Source organism: Gekko japonicus, unplaced genomic scaffold, assembly GCF_001447785.1.
Source record: "Gekko japonicus isolate JY-2015 unplaced genomic scaffold, Gekko_japonicus_V1.1 scaffold243, whole genome shotgun sequence".
Classification (NCBI taxonomy): Eukaryota; Metazoa; Chordata; class Lepidosauria; order Squamata; family Gekkonidae; genus Gekko; species Gekko japonicus.
The window spans coordinates 868,899-884,041 of NW_015168053.1; the positions used below are offsets into that span (position 1 = coordinate 868,899).

The 15,143-nt window shown below is 47.5% G+C and overlaps 1 protein-coding gene across 3 annotated transcripts in view; it reads right to left on the bottom strand.

Annotated features, from left to right (window-relative positions):
* EMP3 (epithelial membrane protein 3) overlaps nucleotides 1-10,116 on the bottom strand; it is a 12,345-nt gene extending 2,229 nt beyond the window's left edge. Inside the window, exons 1-4 of one of the 3 annotated variants that reach the window (XM_015414402.1) lie at nucleotides 9,870-10,116; nucleotides 6,337-6,422; nucleotides 1,577-1,679; nucleotides 1,316-1,456 (exon numbers count right to left, since the gene is read on the bottom strand). In XM_015414402.1, coding sequence (XP_015269888.1) covers nucleotides 1,316-1,456; nucleotides 1,577-1,679; nucleotides 6,337-6,414 — 322 coding nt within the window. In that variant the 5' untranslated portion in view covers nucleotides 6,415-6,422; nucleotides 9,870-10,116. Of the gene's footprint in view, nucleotides 1-1,315; nucleotides 1,457-1,576; nucleotides 1,680-5,796; nucleotides 5,879-6,336; nucleotides 6,423-9,842 lie in introns of those variants that run through there. The other 2 variants (XM_015414401.1, XM_015414400.1) reach the window with 2 other exon arrangements.
* Between the last annotated feature and the right edge of the window lie 5,027 nt (nucleotides 10,117-15,143).

Genomic DNA, 15,143 nt, shown 5'->3' on the forward strand with positions numbered 1-15,143 from the left:
GAAAGAGTGGTGAGAGAGAATAAAACAAATGCTGTAGTTGCAGCTGCCCCTGAAGCAAGGTTGTTTTAATCTGAATAGCCAATCAGATCTTCAGTGGCTAATTAGAAGCCCTGTTGGGCAGGAGCCCCATTTGCCCCCCCCCTTTCTAAAAACACTTGGTGGGTGGCAAGAAAGGTATCAGAAGGCATCATGGTGCCCAAAGGTACCACGCTGGAGACCCCTACAGTACTGTTAACTAAAAAAAGTGGTATTATACTAGGTAAATTGCAGTTACTGGACCCAATGGTAGAAGAAGAAGAGAAAAGATTGGGTTGGATTTATACACCGCCCTTCACTCGGAGTCTCAGAGTGGCTTACAAACTCCCTTCCCCTCCCCACAACAGACACCCTGTGAGGTGGGTGGGGCTGAGAGAGCTCTTTCAAGAACTGTCCTTGAAAGAACAGCTCTGACAGAACTATGGCTTGCCCAAGGTCATCCAGCAGCTGCAAGTGGAGGAGTGGGGAATCAAACCCGGTTCTCCCAGATTAGAGTCCGTGCACTTAATCACTTAATCAAACCCGGTTCTCCCAGATTAGAGTCCGTGCACTTAATCACTACACCAAACTGGCTCTCTGGGGTCCTACATCCCTTCTACCGCTTCTTCTACTAGGCCAGCGCATACCCACCTCCCATGCTGCTTTATCCCATGCCAAGTTTGTACCTTCATATGCTCCAAATGTCAGGTACATTAACTGCTGCATTTACTAGGGTAAATCCCTACGTTTGCCCACTGGGAGTTGCCTTGTTAAAATTTTGCCAATGTGAGATGATAAAACGGTCATTTTCTGGGTTCGTTTCCTTCCCCTGAGTTTCAAGAAGTTAAAACTCTGGGTGGGTAAGACTGTAGCTCGCATGGATGAAAACACGCGCATGAACACTGAGGCACCACACAGTGAACCGTCTGCTATTTTGCACACTGCTTGCCGTGCGTTTCAAGCTGCTGATGAAATGTAGCAAGACAGTTCTGTTTTCAACCATTCCTTTAACCAAAAGAACAATCACTCTCCTGGCTTTTGAACTCATGAAAAGGCAGGCTATTGCTGAATTATTACAGTACACAGCAGGCACTGAACTGCCTTCAATAACTCATAAAGGTGAAGGAGTAGCAAAAATGTTCCCAGTGTGAAAACAGGGATGTTTATAAGGACGTCCCTTTTTTGTCCGCGAAATGTTGGCAGCTAAGAACTCCCTCCCCTCTCCCTGTGAGACAGTCTATTCATCCTGAGGTAATTAAACTGGGCCTTAAGCAGTGAAACACCAGGTTCATAGCCTTACCTGTAAGGATCTGGAAGATTCCAGTGGCATAAAACAGGCTTCCCCGCTTCATGGTATAGAGCTGGCACATGAAGATAATGAAGGCGGCACTGGAGAAGAGGAGGCTTAAAACCATGAAGGCCTGTACTGCATAGAGCCAGTCTGGAGAGAAGGGGGGGGGAGAGAGAGGCAGGAGACTGTGTGAATGCCGCCCTTCTGGGGAGCAGGTGACTTAATACAGAGATCTTCCCTATGAGATGTGTCGTCCCTTCAGGTACTTACCACTTGTAGAAACTGACTGGCAGCTCCAGACCTGGGTGTCGTTATTAAATATGCAGTCATACCAGATGTTAACTGTATTGTCATCAGGCAAAACCCACCAAGACTGGAGGCAGAGGGGAGAAAAAAAAGGAAATTACAAGGGAGATATGGAAGCCACAATTTTAGCCAGCCTGGTTTCCTTACTCATCGTCCAAGCGAGTACAGCATCTTGGTAGGCTGGCAATCTATTAAAGTTTGGAGGGGTTTTTTTTAACCAGGGTGGGGTGGCAGCGGCAGAAATGACTAACAGGGTATATATGGACAAGCACGCCAATAAAAACCTGTGCGAGTCAGCAACTTTTGTGGACTTATTTGCAAGACTGGTGTCATTGTTCCTGTTAGGGTGGCCAGATGTCCTCTTTTTCGGCCCTCTTGAAACAATCAGGGATCTGATTCTGCGCAATAAAATTGGCCGAAGTTTTTTTCCTTGAATTTTTTTTTTTGGTAAGCATTTGAGTGACAGTCTTGTCACTCAAGAAGCGAAGTTCTGCCTGCTGCCCTAGACAGAACTGGCACTACAGTGAAGTGAATTTCTATTTAAAGTGATGGTAACAGCATAAATTTATATCTATGAATAATATTGACATATGCAAATTCTGTGTCTCCCCTCCATTCTCTTTTTTGAGGAATCTTGTTCTCTTTCGTGGTCATCTGTAGATGGCCAACCTAGTGCTAATTTGAATATGACACATACCACAGCCAGAGGGTTTTCTGCACATTATTTAACAGCAAAACTCAGTCTGTGGCACAGTCAGGGTTGTCAACCTCCAGGTGAGACCTGGAGATCTCCTGGACAGACTACAGAGCTCAATTCCCCTGGAGGAAATGGCAGCTTTGGGGGACGGCCTCAGTTACATTACATCCATAAAGAGCTCCCTTCCTCCCCCAAACTCCACCCTCCACAGGCACCCCTCCCCCCCAAATCTCCAAGAAATTCCCATGCTGGAGTTGGCAAACCTACATGGAGATAAATTGGGGGGCGGGGGGGAGAGAAGAAACAGCCAGTGTTGGGAGAAGGGTTAAACGGCTTCACCCACTGCCCGTGCGTTTGTGTTATTCTGAGGGCCAGGAATCCCACATCTGCCTCACAGCATGTTATTTCCACCCTCAGCCACGCAACGGAAGTATTAAGGAATTCAGATACAAAAGGGCCTGCGTTTTAGTACTTCCTTTTGCTTGGAATCTAGGCATAGCCTCAGGTCTGAAATATGAAATTAAGACCAAAAGAAAAAGAAAAAGAAGTAAGATGCCTCCAAAGCAGAAGCAGAATTCTTCCTCACAGAACAGCACATAACTTATGTTAACGGGCACACCATTCCGTTTTCATTTTCAGCCGGCTGTCAGCTCTGAGGGAAATGCTTGTCAGGGCTTAATGAAGGCAGGGATGTACACACAGCCCCCGCTGCAGAATAAATTGGGCCTCCGCCCCCGACACAGGCTGAGACACAGCCTCTGGCACAGTTGTCAATTTAAGACCAACATCAACAACCAAAATACAAAACACCTTTCTTAAATGGAGGAGATGGAAGACTCTGGGTCAGGGCTGGGCAAGGGAGCTGCCAGATCAACTCTTTGAAAAGCAAAGTTATCCATGTGGATTGTTTAATTGTTGTTTTATGGATGGAGTTGGAGATGGGACCTGGAAATGGTGGGGTTTGAGGAGGGGAGGGACTTCAGTCGGGTATAAGGCCATAGAGTCCAACTTCCAGAGTGGCCATTTTCTCCAGGAGAACTGATCTCTGTCGCCTGGAGATCAGCTGAAATAATGAGAGATCCCCAGCCACCACCTGGAGGTTGGTGACACTATTTAGGAACCAGCACAATAAACTCAAGGCCCAAAGAGCAAGTCCTGGCCAGGACAATGGGAATCCACAATCTGTCAGTAGATTTTGGGCCAGGTTTTGGACAGGAGGGTATTTCACCTTTCCTAGGAGAAGGACAGAGCCCATGAAGATTCTCCTGCCTTTTTTAATGGATTTGGATACCACTGACCACAGCTTCCAAAAAATGCCTCTCATATTCAAGAGTTCGGTGTTGCAGTGACTCCACTGCAGTGTGAGAAGGAGGTCGAGAGCCACTGTTCTGCCCTGTTGAATATTTATACCTGGCTTTTCTGCTCAGCGGGGATCCCAAGTGGCACAGAACACTGTTCTCTCCTACTGTATTTGGGGTTCCCAACATCCAGGTGTGGACTTGGAGTTCTCCTGGGATCATACTACAGAAGTCAGTTCCCCTGGAGAAAATGGCTGCCTCTGTGGCATTATACCCTATAGAGATCCCTCCCCTTCCCAAATCCCACTAGGTGCCACCCTCCAAATCTCCAGGAATTTCTCAACCCACAGTTGGCAACCTGAACTCCATTTTAGCCTCACAACAACAATCCTGCGAGGTAGGTGAGGCTAAGAGAAAGCCAGGATTCAAACCTGGGTCTCCCAGATCCTAGTCTGATACTCTAACCACTGTGCCATGCCAGCTCAGAGGAAATTCTCAGGAATCCATTCTGTTGGTGAGGGATTTTACCATCTACATAAAACTGCTGGGAGAGGTCCTCCCCATGGAGGTAACACCCAATTCCCCATGTCTTTCCTCTCTTCCCCATCTAGGGCAATGTCATCCCTGCAGTCAACGATGGATTAGATGGCAGTGCATCAACTCAAACTCAGTCTCAACAAAACAAAAGTGATGTCAGTATGGTGGGGCAAAGGACAAGCTACAAGGGGAAAGGCCTGTCCTTAAAAAAATCAGGCCTGCAGTCCGGGAATCCTCTTTGGATTACCAGGTTCTAGCAGCAGCCCATGGTTTCATTTTTGTAAAAGCTTTGGCTGATTTGCCAGCAGCACCCTCTGCTGGATTACCAGGACCTTCCCACTGTCATCCGTGCCTAGAGACCTTTTTATACTACGGGGTGTGCAGTTGCGCTTTTGGGGCCACTTCAGAAACTTTCACCAGTGATGGTGTAGTGGTCAAGAGTGCTGAATTAGCATCTGGAAGACCTGAGTTCAATTTTCTGCTCGTGCCCTAGAAGCTCGCTGGGTAGCCTCGGGCCAGTCACACCCACTCAGGCTAACCTACCTCACAGGGTTGTTGTGAGGGTAAAAAGAGAGGAGGAGACTGATATAAGTGGCTTTGGGTCCCCACTGGGGAGAAAGGCAGGGGACAAATTAAATAAATGAATAAATAAATAAATGATGCAACTGGACTTTTATCTGATGCAAGCAAAAATGAATGAACCTATTTCCCTAATCCTGGGAAAGATGCTGCGGCTGCCAATGTGTTCCTGTGCCCAGCTCCAAACACTAAATGGTTTGGGTACAGGCTATCTTAGACAGTGCCTATTTCCACTGGCCACGCCCCCAACCATGCAGACATGTGCTCAAACACCACGCACGCATGTGCACACACACAACGTGCTGAAACCAACAAACAAGGCCCTGCTTCAAAGTCCATCACCCATAAAGGTCATATTGGATTCTACACACAGCACAGACTTTTCAGTGGTGGCCCCACAGCAATTTGTAATGCCCTTCCCTGGGATATAAACCTTGCTTCCCCTTTCCAAACATTTCAAAAGAGCCAGAGAACATTCTAAGACACAGTAGCCCTTTAGTTGACATTTTTAGATTATGAGTGCTAGACTTTTCATAATTGCTGCCATTGTGACATCCCAAGTTATACCACTTTGCTGCATTTTGCTATGATGTTGTATTTTATTTCTTTTAATTTACTGTAATTTGGTTTTACCCTGAAAGTGGATGAAAAGCAGCTTATTTTTAGTATTTTTTAGTATAGTATATGTGCTGCCGAAGCGAGCACGAAAAGCAGCTTATAAAAATGATCAGGAGCAGAAATGCCTAATGACTCAGTTTGCAGGGGCTTCTCTGTTCTCCAGACAAATGTTTGGGGGCCAAAATAAACGAGAGATGGGTCAGCTCCGTAATGAAGTTAGCATGGCCTGTCCAAAAAGCACAAGCCACAGTGACACAATAAAATCCACACGGTGATCAACAGCTTCTCTTCCTTAAGAGTAAAACCAGGAGTAGAGTTTCTGCCTCACTTCGACTAAAATCTAGTAGAACCCAGAGAACGTTACTTTGGGGACCAAATCTGGCTCGTGGCACTTGACTTTTTAATTTCGCAGATTAAAACTGGCGAGACAGGAGCCGGCTCGTGGGCGTGCTTACCTTGTCCAGAGTGGCTACAAAAAGTAAGATGAGAATGAGGACGTGGAGGGCAGTGACTGCGAAGAGGAGGAAACTCATCTTGGCGGCTGGAGAGAGAAGGTGAAGCTGAGTTGAAGAAAGGCCTTGCAAAGGGAACACATTTCCCCACCCCCAATCTCAGGGTGAGGGTTTGCTAGATCTGATTATAAGTTTTCCCCGAGTTCTGGTCACTTCTGCTGTAAACGACTGGGCAGTTCTTGCCTGTGCCCCCACCTGGCTGTACCAAATCCCATTCCATATAGAGATCCAGAATCCCCGACTTCTCCCTGCCACAATCTTCCATTCTACTAACAGACAACCTGGCCTCAGTTGTAACCTTCTGGTCACCATCCCCCCCCCCCCCCCCCCCCCAAAAACCAGGAGTAGAGTTTCTGCCTCACTCTGACTAAAATCTGGTAGAACCCAGAGAAAGTTACTTTGGGGACCACATGTGGCTCATGGGCACTTGACTTTTTAATTTCACAGATTAAAACTGCAGAGACAGCTCGTGGGCGTGCTTACCTTGTCCAGAGTGGCTACAAAAAGTAAGATGAGAATGAGGACGTGGAGGGCAGTGACTGCGAAGAGGAGGAAACTCATCTTGGCGGCTGGAGAGAGAAGGTGAAGCTGAGTTGAAGAAAGGCCTTGCAAAGGGAACACATTTCCCCACCCCCAATCTCAGGGTGAGGGTTTGCTAGATCTGATTATAAGTTTTCCCCGAGTTCTGGTCACTTCTGCTGTAAACGACTGGGCAGTTCTTGCCTGTGGCCCCCCCTGGCTGTACCAAATCCCATTCCATATAGAGATCCAGAATCCCCAACTTCTCCCTGCCACAATCTTCCATTCTACTAACAGACAACCTGGCCTCAGTTGTAACCTTCTGGTCACCATCCCCCCCCCCCCCCCCCCCCGAGGACCCGAGGACCCAGGAATCTTACTTCTCAAATACACACAAAACTGTTCTCAGTTGTACCCTTATTACTCCAACCTCACTGGGTTGTGTTGGGAACTGTCCCCGGATGTCCGGCTTAGGAGACCCTCCTTAGATGCTAGATATTTCTCCCATTAACCCTGGAGAAGCCAGGATCCGGCTTCTTCCACCCAGCTCACATTCCTGTGGCTGCAGGCCCTGCCTAATGGGATCCAGATGTTGTAGAGTCATGTGAGCTCCAGGCACGCCAGGGGTGGCGGTAGCACTGCGTTGTCATCCCCCTTGGTTTTACCGAGGGGCCCCTCAAATGACTTGTCAAATGGCAAAGGGGGAATCCTGGTGGTATGGGAGAAATTGCAGAGTGGCAAGGGGGGGAAAAAGCCAAAGGAGTTCTGGAAGCTCAGAGGTTCTGGAGGGGAGAGGAGAGAGACGCCTCCTGTGGGTTCCTACTGAGCTCTGTTCTCAGTGGTTAATTTTTCAAAAGAGGAGGGGCAGCTCATCTTGGCTCTCTGACAGTCCTACCTGGATGATGCATGTGCTTGCGAGTACGGTTGTCTCATTCACACATACACGCTTCACAGCGGCTTTTAACTTTTTGGGGAAAGGATCTCCTGGCATCTCATCTTGTTTGGCCCTTAAAAACAAAACCTCTGGAGTGTATGCATTTAAAAAGAAAGGTGTGAAGCAGGCCCCTAGGGTTGCCAGCCTCCAGGCGGTGGCTAGAGATCTCCTGGGATTACAAGTGATCTTCAGGCAAAACAGACCAGTTCCCTCGGAGAAGATGGCCGCTGCGGAAGCTGGACTCTATGAAGTTATATCCCATTGGAGCCCCTCCCCAAACCCAACCTTCCTTAGGCTCCACCCCCAAATCGCCAGATATTCCCCAACCTAGAGGGGGCAACCCTAGCAGCCCCATCATTCAATATTCCAGCACTGGAAAACAGGCACTTGAGCTGACTCAAAGGGGCAAATCAAGCCCTGCCAAATCTCCTTTTATTAAAACCTGTGCCATCTTGTTCCTAGACTGTCATCCATCCATCCATCCATCCATCCATCCATCCATCCCTCTCTCTCTCTCTCTCTGAAAAGATGCCCTTTCAGAAAACACAAGAATCGCAACTTGCAGCTCATCCAGAGTCAACCTGCTCCTCTCCCAAATTCTCCAAGAGTCCTTGATTCTGCTATATGGTAATTCAGGGGTCATTTTGTAGAAAAAGAGGTGCAGAAGCTCATTAGCATAACTTATTAGCATAACTTATTTGTATATGCCACACACCCTGACATCACCGGAAGTGTGTCAGAAGGCAACACCCACCGCTCAGGCTCCACTGGACTGTTTTGGATTGCTAGCTATTGGGGGGGGGGGGACGTGCAGATCTGCCCTCAGAGGAGGGAGAGCTTGTACCTGAATAAAACTTGGTCTTAAAGGACAACCCTTTCATTTTATTTTAAGATAATATGGAAAAGGATAACCAGAAAGACGGGATCATGGGTCTGAGCTCGAGGGTGGCATAAAATATACTAGCTCTGAGAGGCATGAGTACTTGTGTCGCGGCTTAATCTATTTCTCGGCTATTTTGGGGCTTTATAAACCGCCCTGTGGTTGGCTTTCATTCCATTCCACTTCCTCTACTGTGTGACAAAGTGACATAGGCTTTTTTGTTTCTTTGCATTTCTGTAAACCGAATTATATGAGCTAAAATTTACACTTGATTTTTTTTAAAAAAATAGTTCTCTGCTTCTTATAGGTCTCATATGAACAACATTTATACACAAATCATTCCAGACTAAAAAAGGCATTCTCTAATCTCACTTGTGCAATCCAATACACGTTTACTCTGAAATACGTCCCAATTGGGTTTACTCCTAGATAAGTGGGCACAGGACAGCTGCAAAAACCACCAAAATTGTACACCTTCACTGACGTTTCCTTGACAATGTTGTCCTAGGGTGGATTTGGCCTTGTGGGTAACCAACATAAGCTGTGCAAGAGCTCAACTGCTAAAACAAACTTTCTTGCAAGAGTTCAGTTTCCCTGCATGAAGTCTTAAATCAGCCCAGTCATAAGCAAGGACACACAAAGTGAGGTTTGCAAACTTAGTGGAATTTATAAGCAGCACAGAAAAAGACTGCACACTGCAATCCTAAGTAAATTGACTTATATGTAAACCGCCAAATCCAATGAGTCTTACTCTGAAAAATGTGCACTGGATTGCAGCTTTAGGCAACGGGACTTTTAAGTAAGGATGCCAAGGACTGGTTGCTTAGTTTACTCACTAACCACATGCGATCTTTTAAGGATTCAAGTTCATCTTTAAAAACTCTATGGAAGGGAACCTGCAGTAATCCAAGTAAGTAGATCACTTTCACAGCAGGCTGGCACTAAGAAATGGCTTCTCCACCTCTATTTCTGCCACGTGTGTGAATGCTTTTCAGTAGCAATGCATCTGAAGGTAAAGCACAGGCCAGACACGAAAACAAGAGCTCAGTGCCAGAGCAAACAAACAACAGGCACCCCTATTAACGGTCCCAAACTCACACTTTCCCAGCTCCCTGCCAGATGCTGACAAGTTTCTCTTCCACCCCAATCCAAACACATCATCGCCCAGTTCGGTGGGGGCGCGGGGGGTTTCTCTATTAATTAAAAACGTGCGTCGTTCCCGCCCCGCCCCCCAGCTGAAACAGTGAGCACCTCTAAAGGAAGGGTTCCTGGACTCCTGGGCAATTTCGCAGGGGAGAGGAGGGAGAGGTGGGGAGAGAGGGAGGGGTTTGGGGAGGGGAAAGGGGGTCTTAATGGATCAGAGCCGAGGGAGGGGCGGGCAACCTGTATAGGGAGGGGTCTCCTGCCGCTTTCCCAGCAAACAACCCAAGCCGATGCGTGCCTCGTTGCTACTCGTTTTCACAAACTTGTCAGCTCTCTCCAGCCTACTTTTTCTTCCCCAAGCACCACTCTGGGGGTGCGGGAATGCCAGCGCATTGGAGGTCCCGCTCCTTTCCCGGAGGGACTAGAAGTTCTGGATCCCACCTCCCGGCCCCCAACCTCCACGTCTCCCTCCCCCCGCCCGCCCCAATCTCCCGACGTTGTGGCAGCACCCACCTCCTCGCCTCCCTGCGCTCTGGGTACCTTGACGCGCGGATGGAGAGGCCGAGGCACAGGCGGGCTGCCCCTCCGCTGCTTTGGCTCTTGCGGTCGGGAAAGTTTCTTCTTCTGACTCCGGCGTGGGGGGACGACGACGACGACGACCCGCTCTAGTCCATCCGCACCACGCTTAGCCAGCCCTGCCCTTGGCACCGCGCCACGGGGTGGGACCAGGGAGCGCGTGGCTGGCTGACGGCCCCCAAGGACGGAGCGCCGAAAGGGGTGGGTAAATGGGGAGGGAGGAGGGCCTCCGCTTCTTTCCCAAAATGGTGCCCTCCTCCTCCTCCTGGGTGTTGTGCCTGTCTCCTCCGGGGCTGCCGCTTTCCTTCCTGGCAAGTCCCCCGCCCGTGTCTTTTCGCAGCTTCACGGCAGGCAGACTCGCAGCATGCGGGCAAAAACCTCCATTCCATCTCCATGCCAGTGATGCACAGATCTGTGCCCCAGAATACACCAGGGCCAAAAGAAGAAAAAAGAAGTACCTGTTGAATTTCTGTCTCCCATGCAGCTCCTAAAGGTGGGAGATAAATGACAAGAACGTCGTTCATGTAAAGGGGCCTGTACCCGGGGGTGACTTCAACCATATTGGCTGTCCTATCTGAATATTTCCCACTGCCCTTTTTGCTTCCTTTCCAGTCACAGAATATTAAGGTCCCACAGAATGGCATGGGAATAGCATAGCATAGCCCAGTCTCATTTGTTCCTCCAAGGAACTCAGGGAAGCTTGCATGGTCTTTCCCATCCTCCACTTTATTCCCACGACAACCCTGTGAGGTAGGTCAGGCTGAAAGTGTGACTGGCCTACTAGGGCATGCTGTGAGTTTCACGGCCAAGCGGGAATTTTAACCCAGATCTTCCAATACTCTATTCATACCACCACACTGGCTTTCGGAGTTCCCCTTGCTCACAGAAACCTTTGGGGGCAACGCCCCAGTCCTGAGCAAGGCTCTGCAGCCGGGAACCTGTCCATTTGGTGATTTCTGCACATCAGAGGGATCACAGCAGGGCTGCTGCCAACATCATTTTTTGCCAGATGGAACTGCCACATTTCCAGGTGGGGCTTTGAAGAAACGAATGGAAAATCAATACAGAAGTCTCGGCAAGCCTGTCGCCTTGCTCAAGTGTTGGTGTATTTTTAGTGTTTAGCCTCAAGAATCTATAAACTGAATGAGGTTGGTTTTTTTTTTTAAGGTTTTTACCTGCTTACAAAGAACATCTTCAAATAAATAGTACGTTCCTTAAGGTTACCTCAAACACTGTTTAAGCACCCTTCCATGCAAAGAGCCACAGCATTTCCCCCCTTCTCTTGCTGTCTTTCCGGATTGCTTCTGCATGATGATCTTGAAAAATCCATTCTGAGACAGTGGGACTCGTGAGTGGGCAGGTATGAGTGGATCAGGTAAGTGGGAACGTACAAACCAGAAGTGTTGCTATTCTAAAGACAAGCCTTCATTCTTTACATAGAAAGAGTTGTGGGCACAAATTAAAGTCTGGTTTTTTTCAAAGAAATTATTGGCGGCAGGAGGGGGCCAAGCAGTGTTCAAGGTGGGGCAGTGTACCCTCTGGCCCTGCCTTTCCTACAGAACTGGATCGCACCCTGGCAAGATTGTGGATTCCAGGGAAGAATCCCTGGAAACAAGGACCACTGGAAACAAAAAATGTATTATAGTAAAGGTAAAGGTTCCCTTGCTCGAAAGCCAGTCGAGTCCGACTCTAGGGTTGCGGTGCTCATCTCCGTTTCAAAGCCAAAGAGCCAGCACTGTCCAAAGACGTTTCCGTGGTCATGTGGCCGGCATGACTAAACACCAAGGTGCACGGAATGCTATTACCTTCCCACTGAAGTGGTCCCTATTCATCTACTTGCAGTTTCTTGCTTTCGAACTGCTAGGTTGGCAGGAGCTGGAACTAGAGATGGGAGCTCACTCTGTCATGCAGCACCCGGGTCTCGAACTGCTGAACTACCGACCTTCCACAGCCTGCAGTTCAGCATCTTAACCACTTGAGCCACCGCAGCTATGTATTATAGATGGGATCTAATGAAGCAACAAGAGTTCTGTCTAAATAAAGGCTTACTATGATGCATTTCCAGAACCTGGTATCAAAAATGGGGACCCATTAACTAAAGGAATAATAAAAAGCACCTAAGCATGTACAGAGTGTTTCACCGATAGGCCATCACAACCAGATCCCCCCTATCTTTAACAACATTCACAAGATATGTACCATTACAATGTGAGAGTCTTCAAGGCCCTTTGGCCATCTCATGTGGAAAATTCCTTTTTTGTGGCGTAACCAAATGGGCTGTTATATCCTGTGTAACTGAACAACAATCAGATGGTGCAAGCCACCCTATGGAATACAGCGGGATTTAACTAGAAGGACCGCAAAAGAAAGGAAAGAATAAAGGATGATTTATTAGGATTTTTAAAAAAGATCTAACCCACCTATCATGTGGGCACTCAAGGAGAGTGCAGTAGCCATTAATTAACATGGCGTAAAAGATCGATGCAACGAACATGAAATTAAGGAAACTCCAGAGGACCATGGAAGACAGGAGGGCCTGGCATGATGTGGTCCATGAGGTCGTAGAGAGTCGGGCTCGACTGTGCGACTGAACAACCACCACTTAATGGATGGTGCAAGCCACCCTATGGAATACAGCGGGATTTAACTAGGACCACAAAAGAAAGGGAAGAATAAGGAACAGCTAGACTGAGTTCTCAATGTGAGTGTTTATTGATCCACTTAAAAAAGGAGAGAGAGAGGCCTAGAGGCAGAAATGAAAGCAATGAGGATTAAAGGGTTTTTCCTCCCACATATGTTTGATGCATGCTTAAGAAAGAAACTAGGATGATTCATTGGGATTAAAAAAAAAAGATCTAACTCACCTGTCATGTGGACACTCAAGGAGAGTGCAGTAGCCATTAATTAATATGGTGTACTTAAAGAACGGTGCAAGCCACCCTATGGAATACAGTGGGATTTAACCAGAAGGACTGGCAAAAGAAAGAAAAGAATAAGGAACAGTTGGATTAATTGAGTTCTCAATGTGTTTATTGATCCACTTTAAAAAGGAGAGAGAGAAGCCTAGAGGTAGGAATGAAAGCGTAGCGTGAGCCTGAACAGTCATTTTCCATCCTCAAAGATCTCCAACAACAGCCCTAGTGTACACATGCGACAGGACAAAATGAACTGGTAGAATCCTGAGGGGACAGAGTAGATTATACCACAACAGGCTGCAGGTGGGTGATACCAGTTTCACCCCTCCCCATTAAAATAGTCCTTGAAAGTCAATAATTGACTCCTCAGGGAGATTCTAGCTCAGCCTCCCCCCTGCTGTGAACTCCTCAGGGAGAAAGATTCTAGCTCAGCCTCCCCCCTGCTGTGCTATACCCCCTGGCGGAGATTTTCTTTTTTTAGACACAGGTAAACCAAACCCTGTGATCTGAAGTGGCAGGATCCATTCTGAGACCTCAAGACACTACCCACATTCTACTTTATGCCTTATAGTGCTGCTAACTCAGAAACTGGCCCTCATTTTAATTGAAGTCTCACAGTCTGAACACTAAAGATGATACATGGGCACCAGAAAGTGTTCCTCCACATTACAAAACCCAACTCTAAAGTCTGAATGTACAAGAAAAGTCACTTGCAAGATTCAGCTCCAAATTCAGCACCAGACAGAACAGCCCAACTACAATAGTCACTTCACATCCAGGCATAATCCAACCAAAGTTAGTATGAACATTTTACTTGTGAAATGTAATTTACGCTTGAAAAAATCGTTCCTTAGCTTCCGTTCCCCATCTGTAAAACGGGACTAACAATAAACTGGTGAGCATCAGTACATGTTGCTGCTTGCCCTTAGTCTGGGGAGGCTATAAATTTAATTGAAGCAGGTGTGAAGATACCATTTGCAAATAGTTTGGCACACAGTCTACACCAGATTCTTGTCAAATGACAGCTGAGGTCAGCAGGTGAGGTATGCCACTCTATAGGCTATATGTGACTATCACTATGCAGTGCTATGTGCAGTGACTAGCTCAGACTCTCACCAATTTCAATCCTGAAAATTTTTAAAGGCAAGAGTTGCAGGAATTTTATCTATAAGGATACTGTATTTGTAAGAAGTTTATAAAGCAGTGGTGGCAAACCTATGGCACGGGTGCCAGAAGGTGGCACTCAGAGCCCTCTCTATGGGCAAACGTGCCATCGCCCCAGCCAGGCCCAGACCATCATTAAAGTGTCAAATTCTTTGCCAAATAATTTTAAGTAAATGAAAGCATTTGGGATTGCTTTCCTTACTTTGTTTGGATCATCTTAAGTTAATGTATGAGTTGTTTTTTCTAAAGTAAAACCTCAGTATTCAGGTTAAATTGCCGTGTTGGCACTTTGCGATAAATAAGTGGGTTTTGGGTCACAGTTTGGGCACTCGGTCTCTAAAAGGTTCGCCATCAGTGTTATAAAGGATTGCCCCCAGGACGCACAGTACTATGAGCTTTCCCAAAGCAGTACTCAGTTATCCCCATATAGGAATGGCAGTACCGTTATCCCTGAGGCTGCCCTAAAACTGAAACATCGGATAAGGAAAGCCCGGTAGACATCGGGAAGAGCTGAACTACAAAACTGTGGCTGCAGCGGTTATTTCCTCTCCCTATTCCCAAGGATGGCATGCATTTTTATCTTTTCTGAAGATCCTCCATACACACCCTTGCAATACTGAGGACTAGAAACCCCGGCGATGCAACCCTTCTTCCCTTCTCAGGATGATGAAAGGCTGGAAACTTCCTAATTTGTAAAAATGGGATCCGACGCTCTCTCGATTGTAACAAGACTGGTGTATCGGTGGAAGGCAGAGGGTTTGCCTGGGAAGAAGGGAAGTTACATTTTTGCCCGGTGGAGCAGAAAATCAAAATTTCCGCTCGCTTCTCGTGGCAAAGGTAAAGGTTCCCTTGCTCGAAAGTTAGGGTGAAAATGGAGACAGATGAAGATGGGTAGGCGTGTCTGCAGCAGCAGAAAAAAGCAAGAGTCCAGTAGCACCTTTAAAGACTAACGAAATTCGTAGCAGGGCGGGAGCTTTCACGAGTCACTGCTCACTTCTTCAGAAGGGCGTTAACAGTTTCCCCTTCTCCTCCACCCCGAGTCTTCTTCCTCCAGCCTTTCAACTTCCTCTCTATCACGGCCCCATCATCTTCCCCCTCCCATCACCCCCCCCTTGCAAGCTGCCTTTCCGAAAACAGTCTCCATGGTAACGAGCGGCCG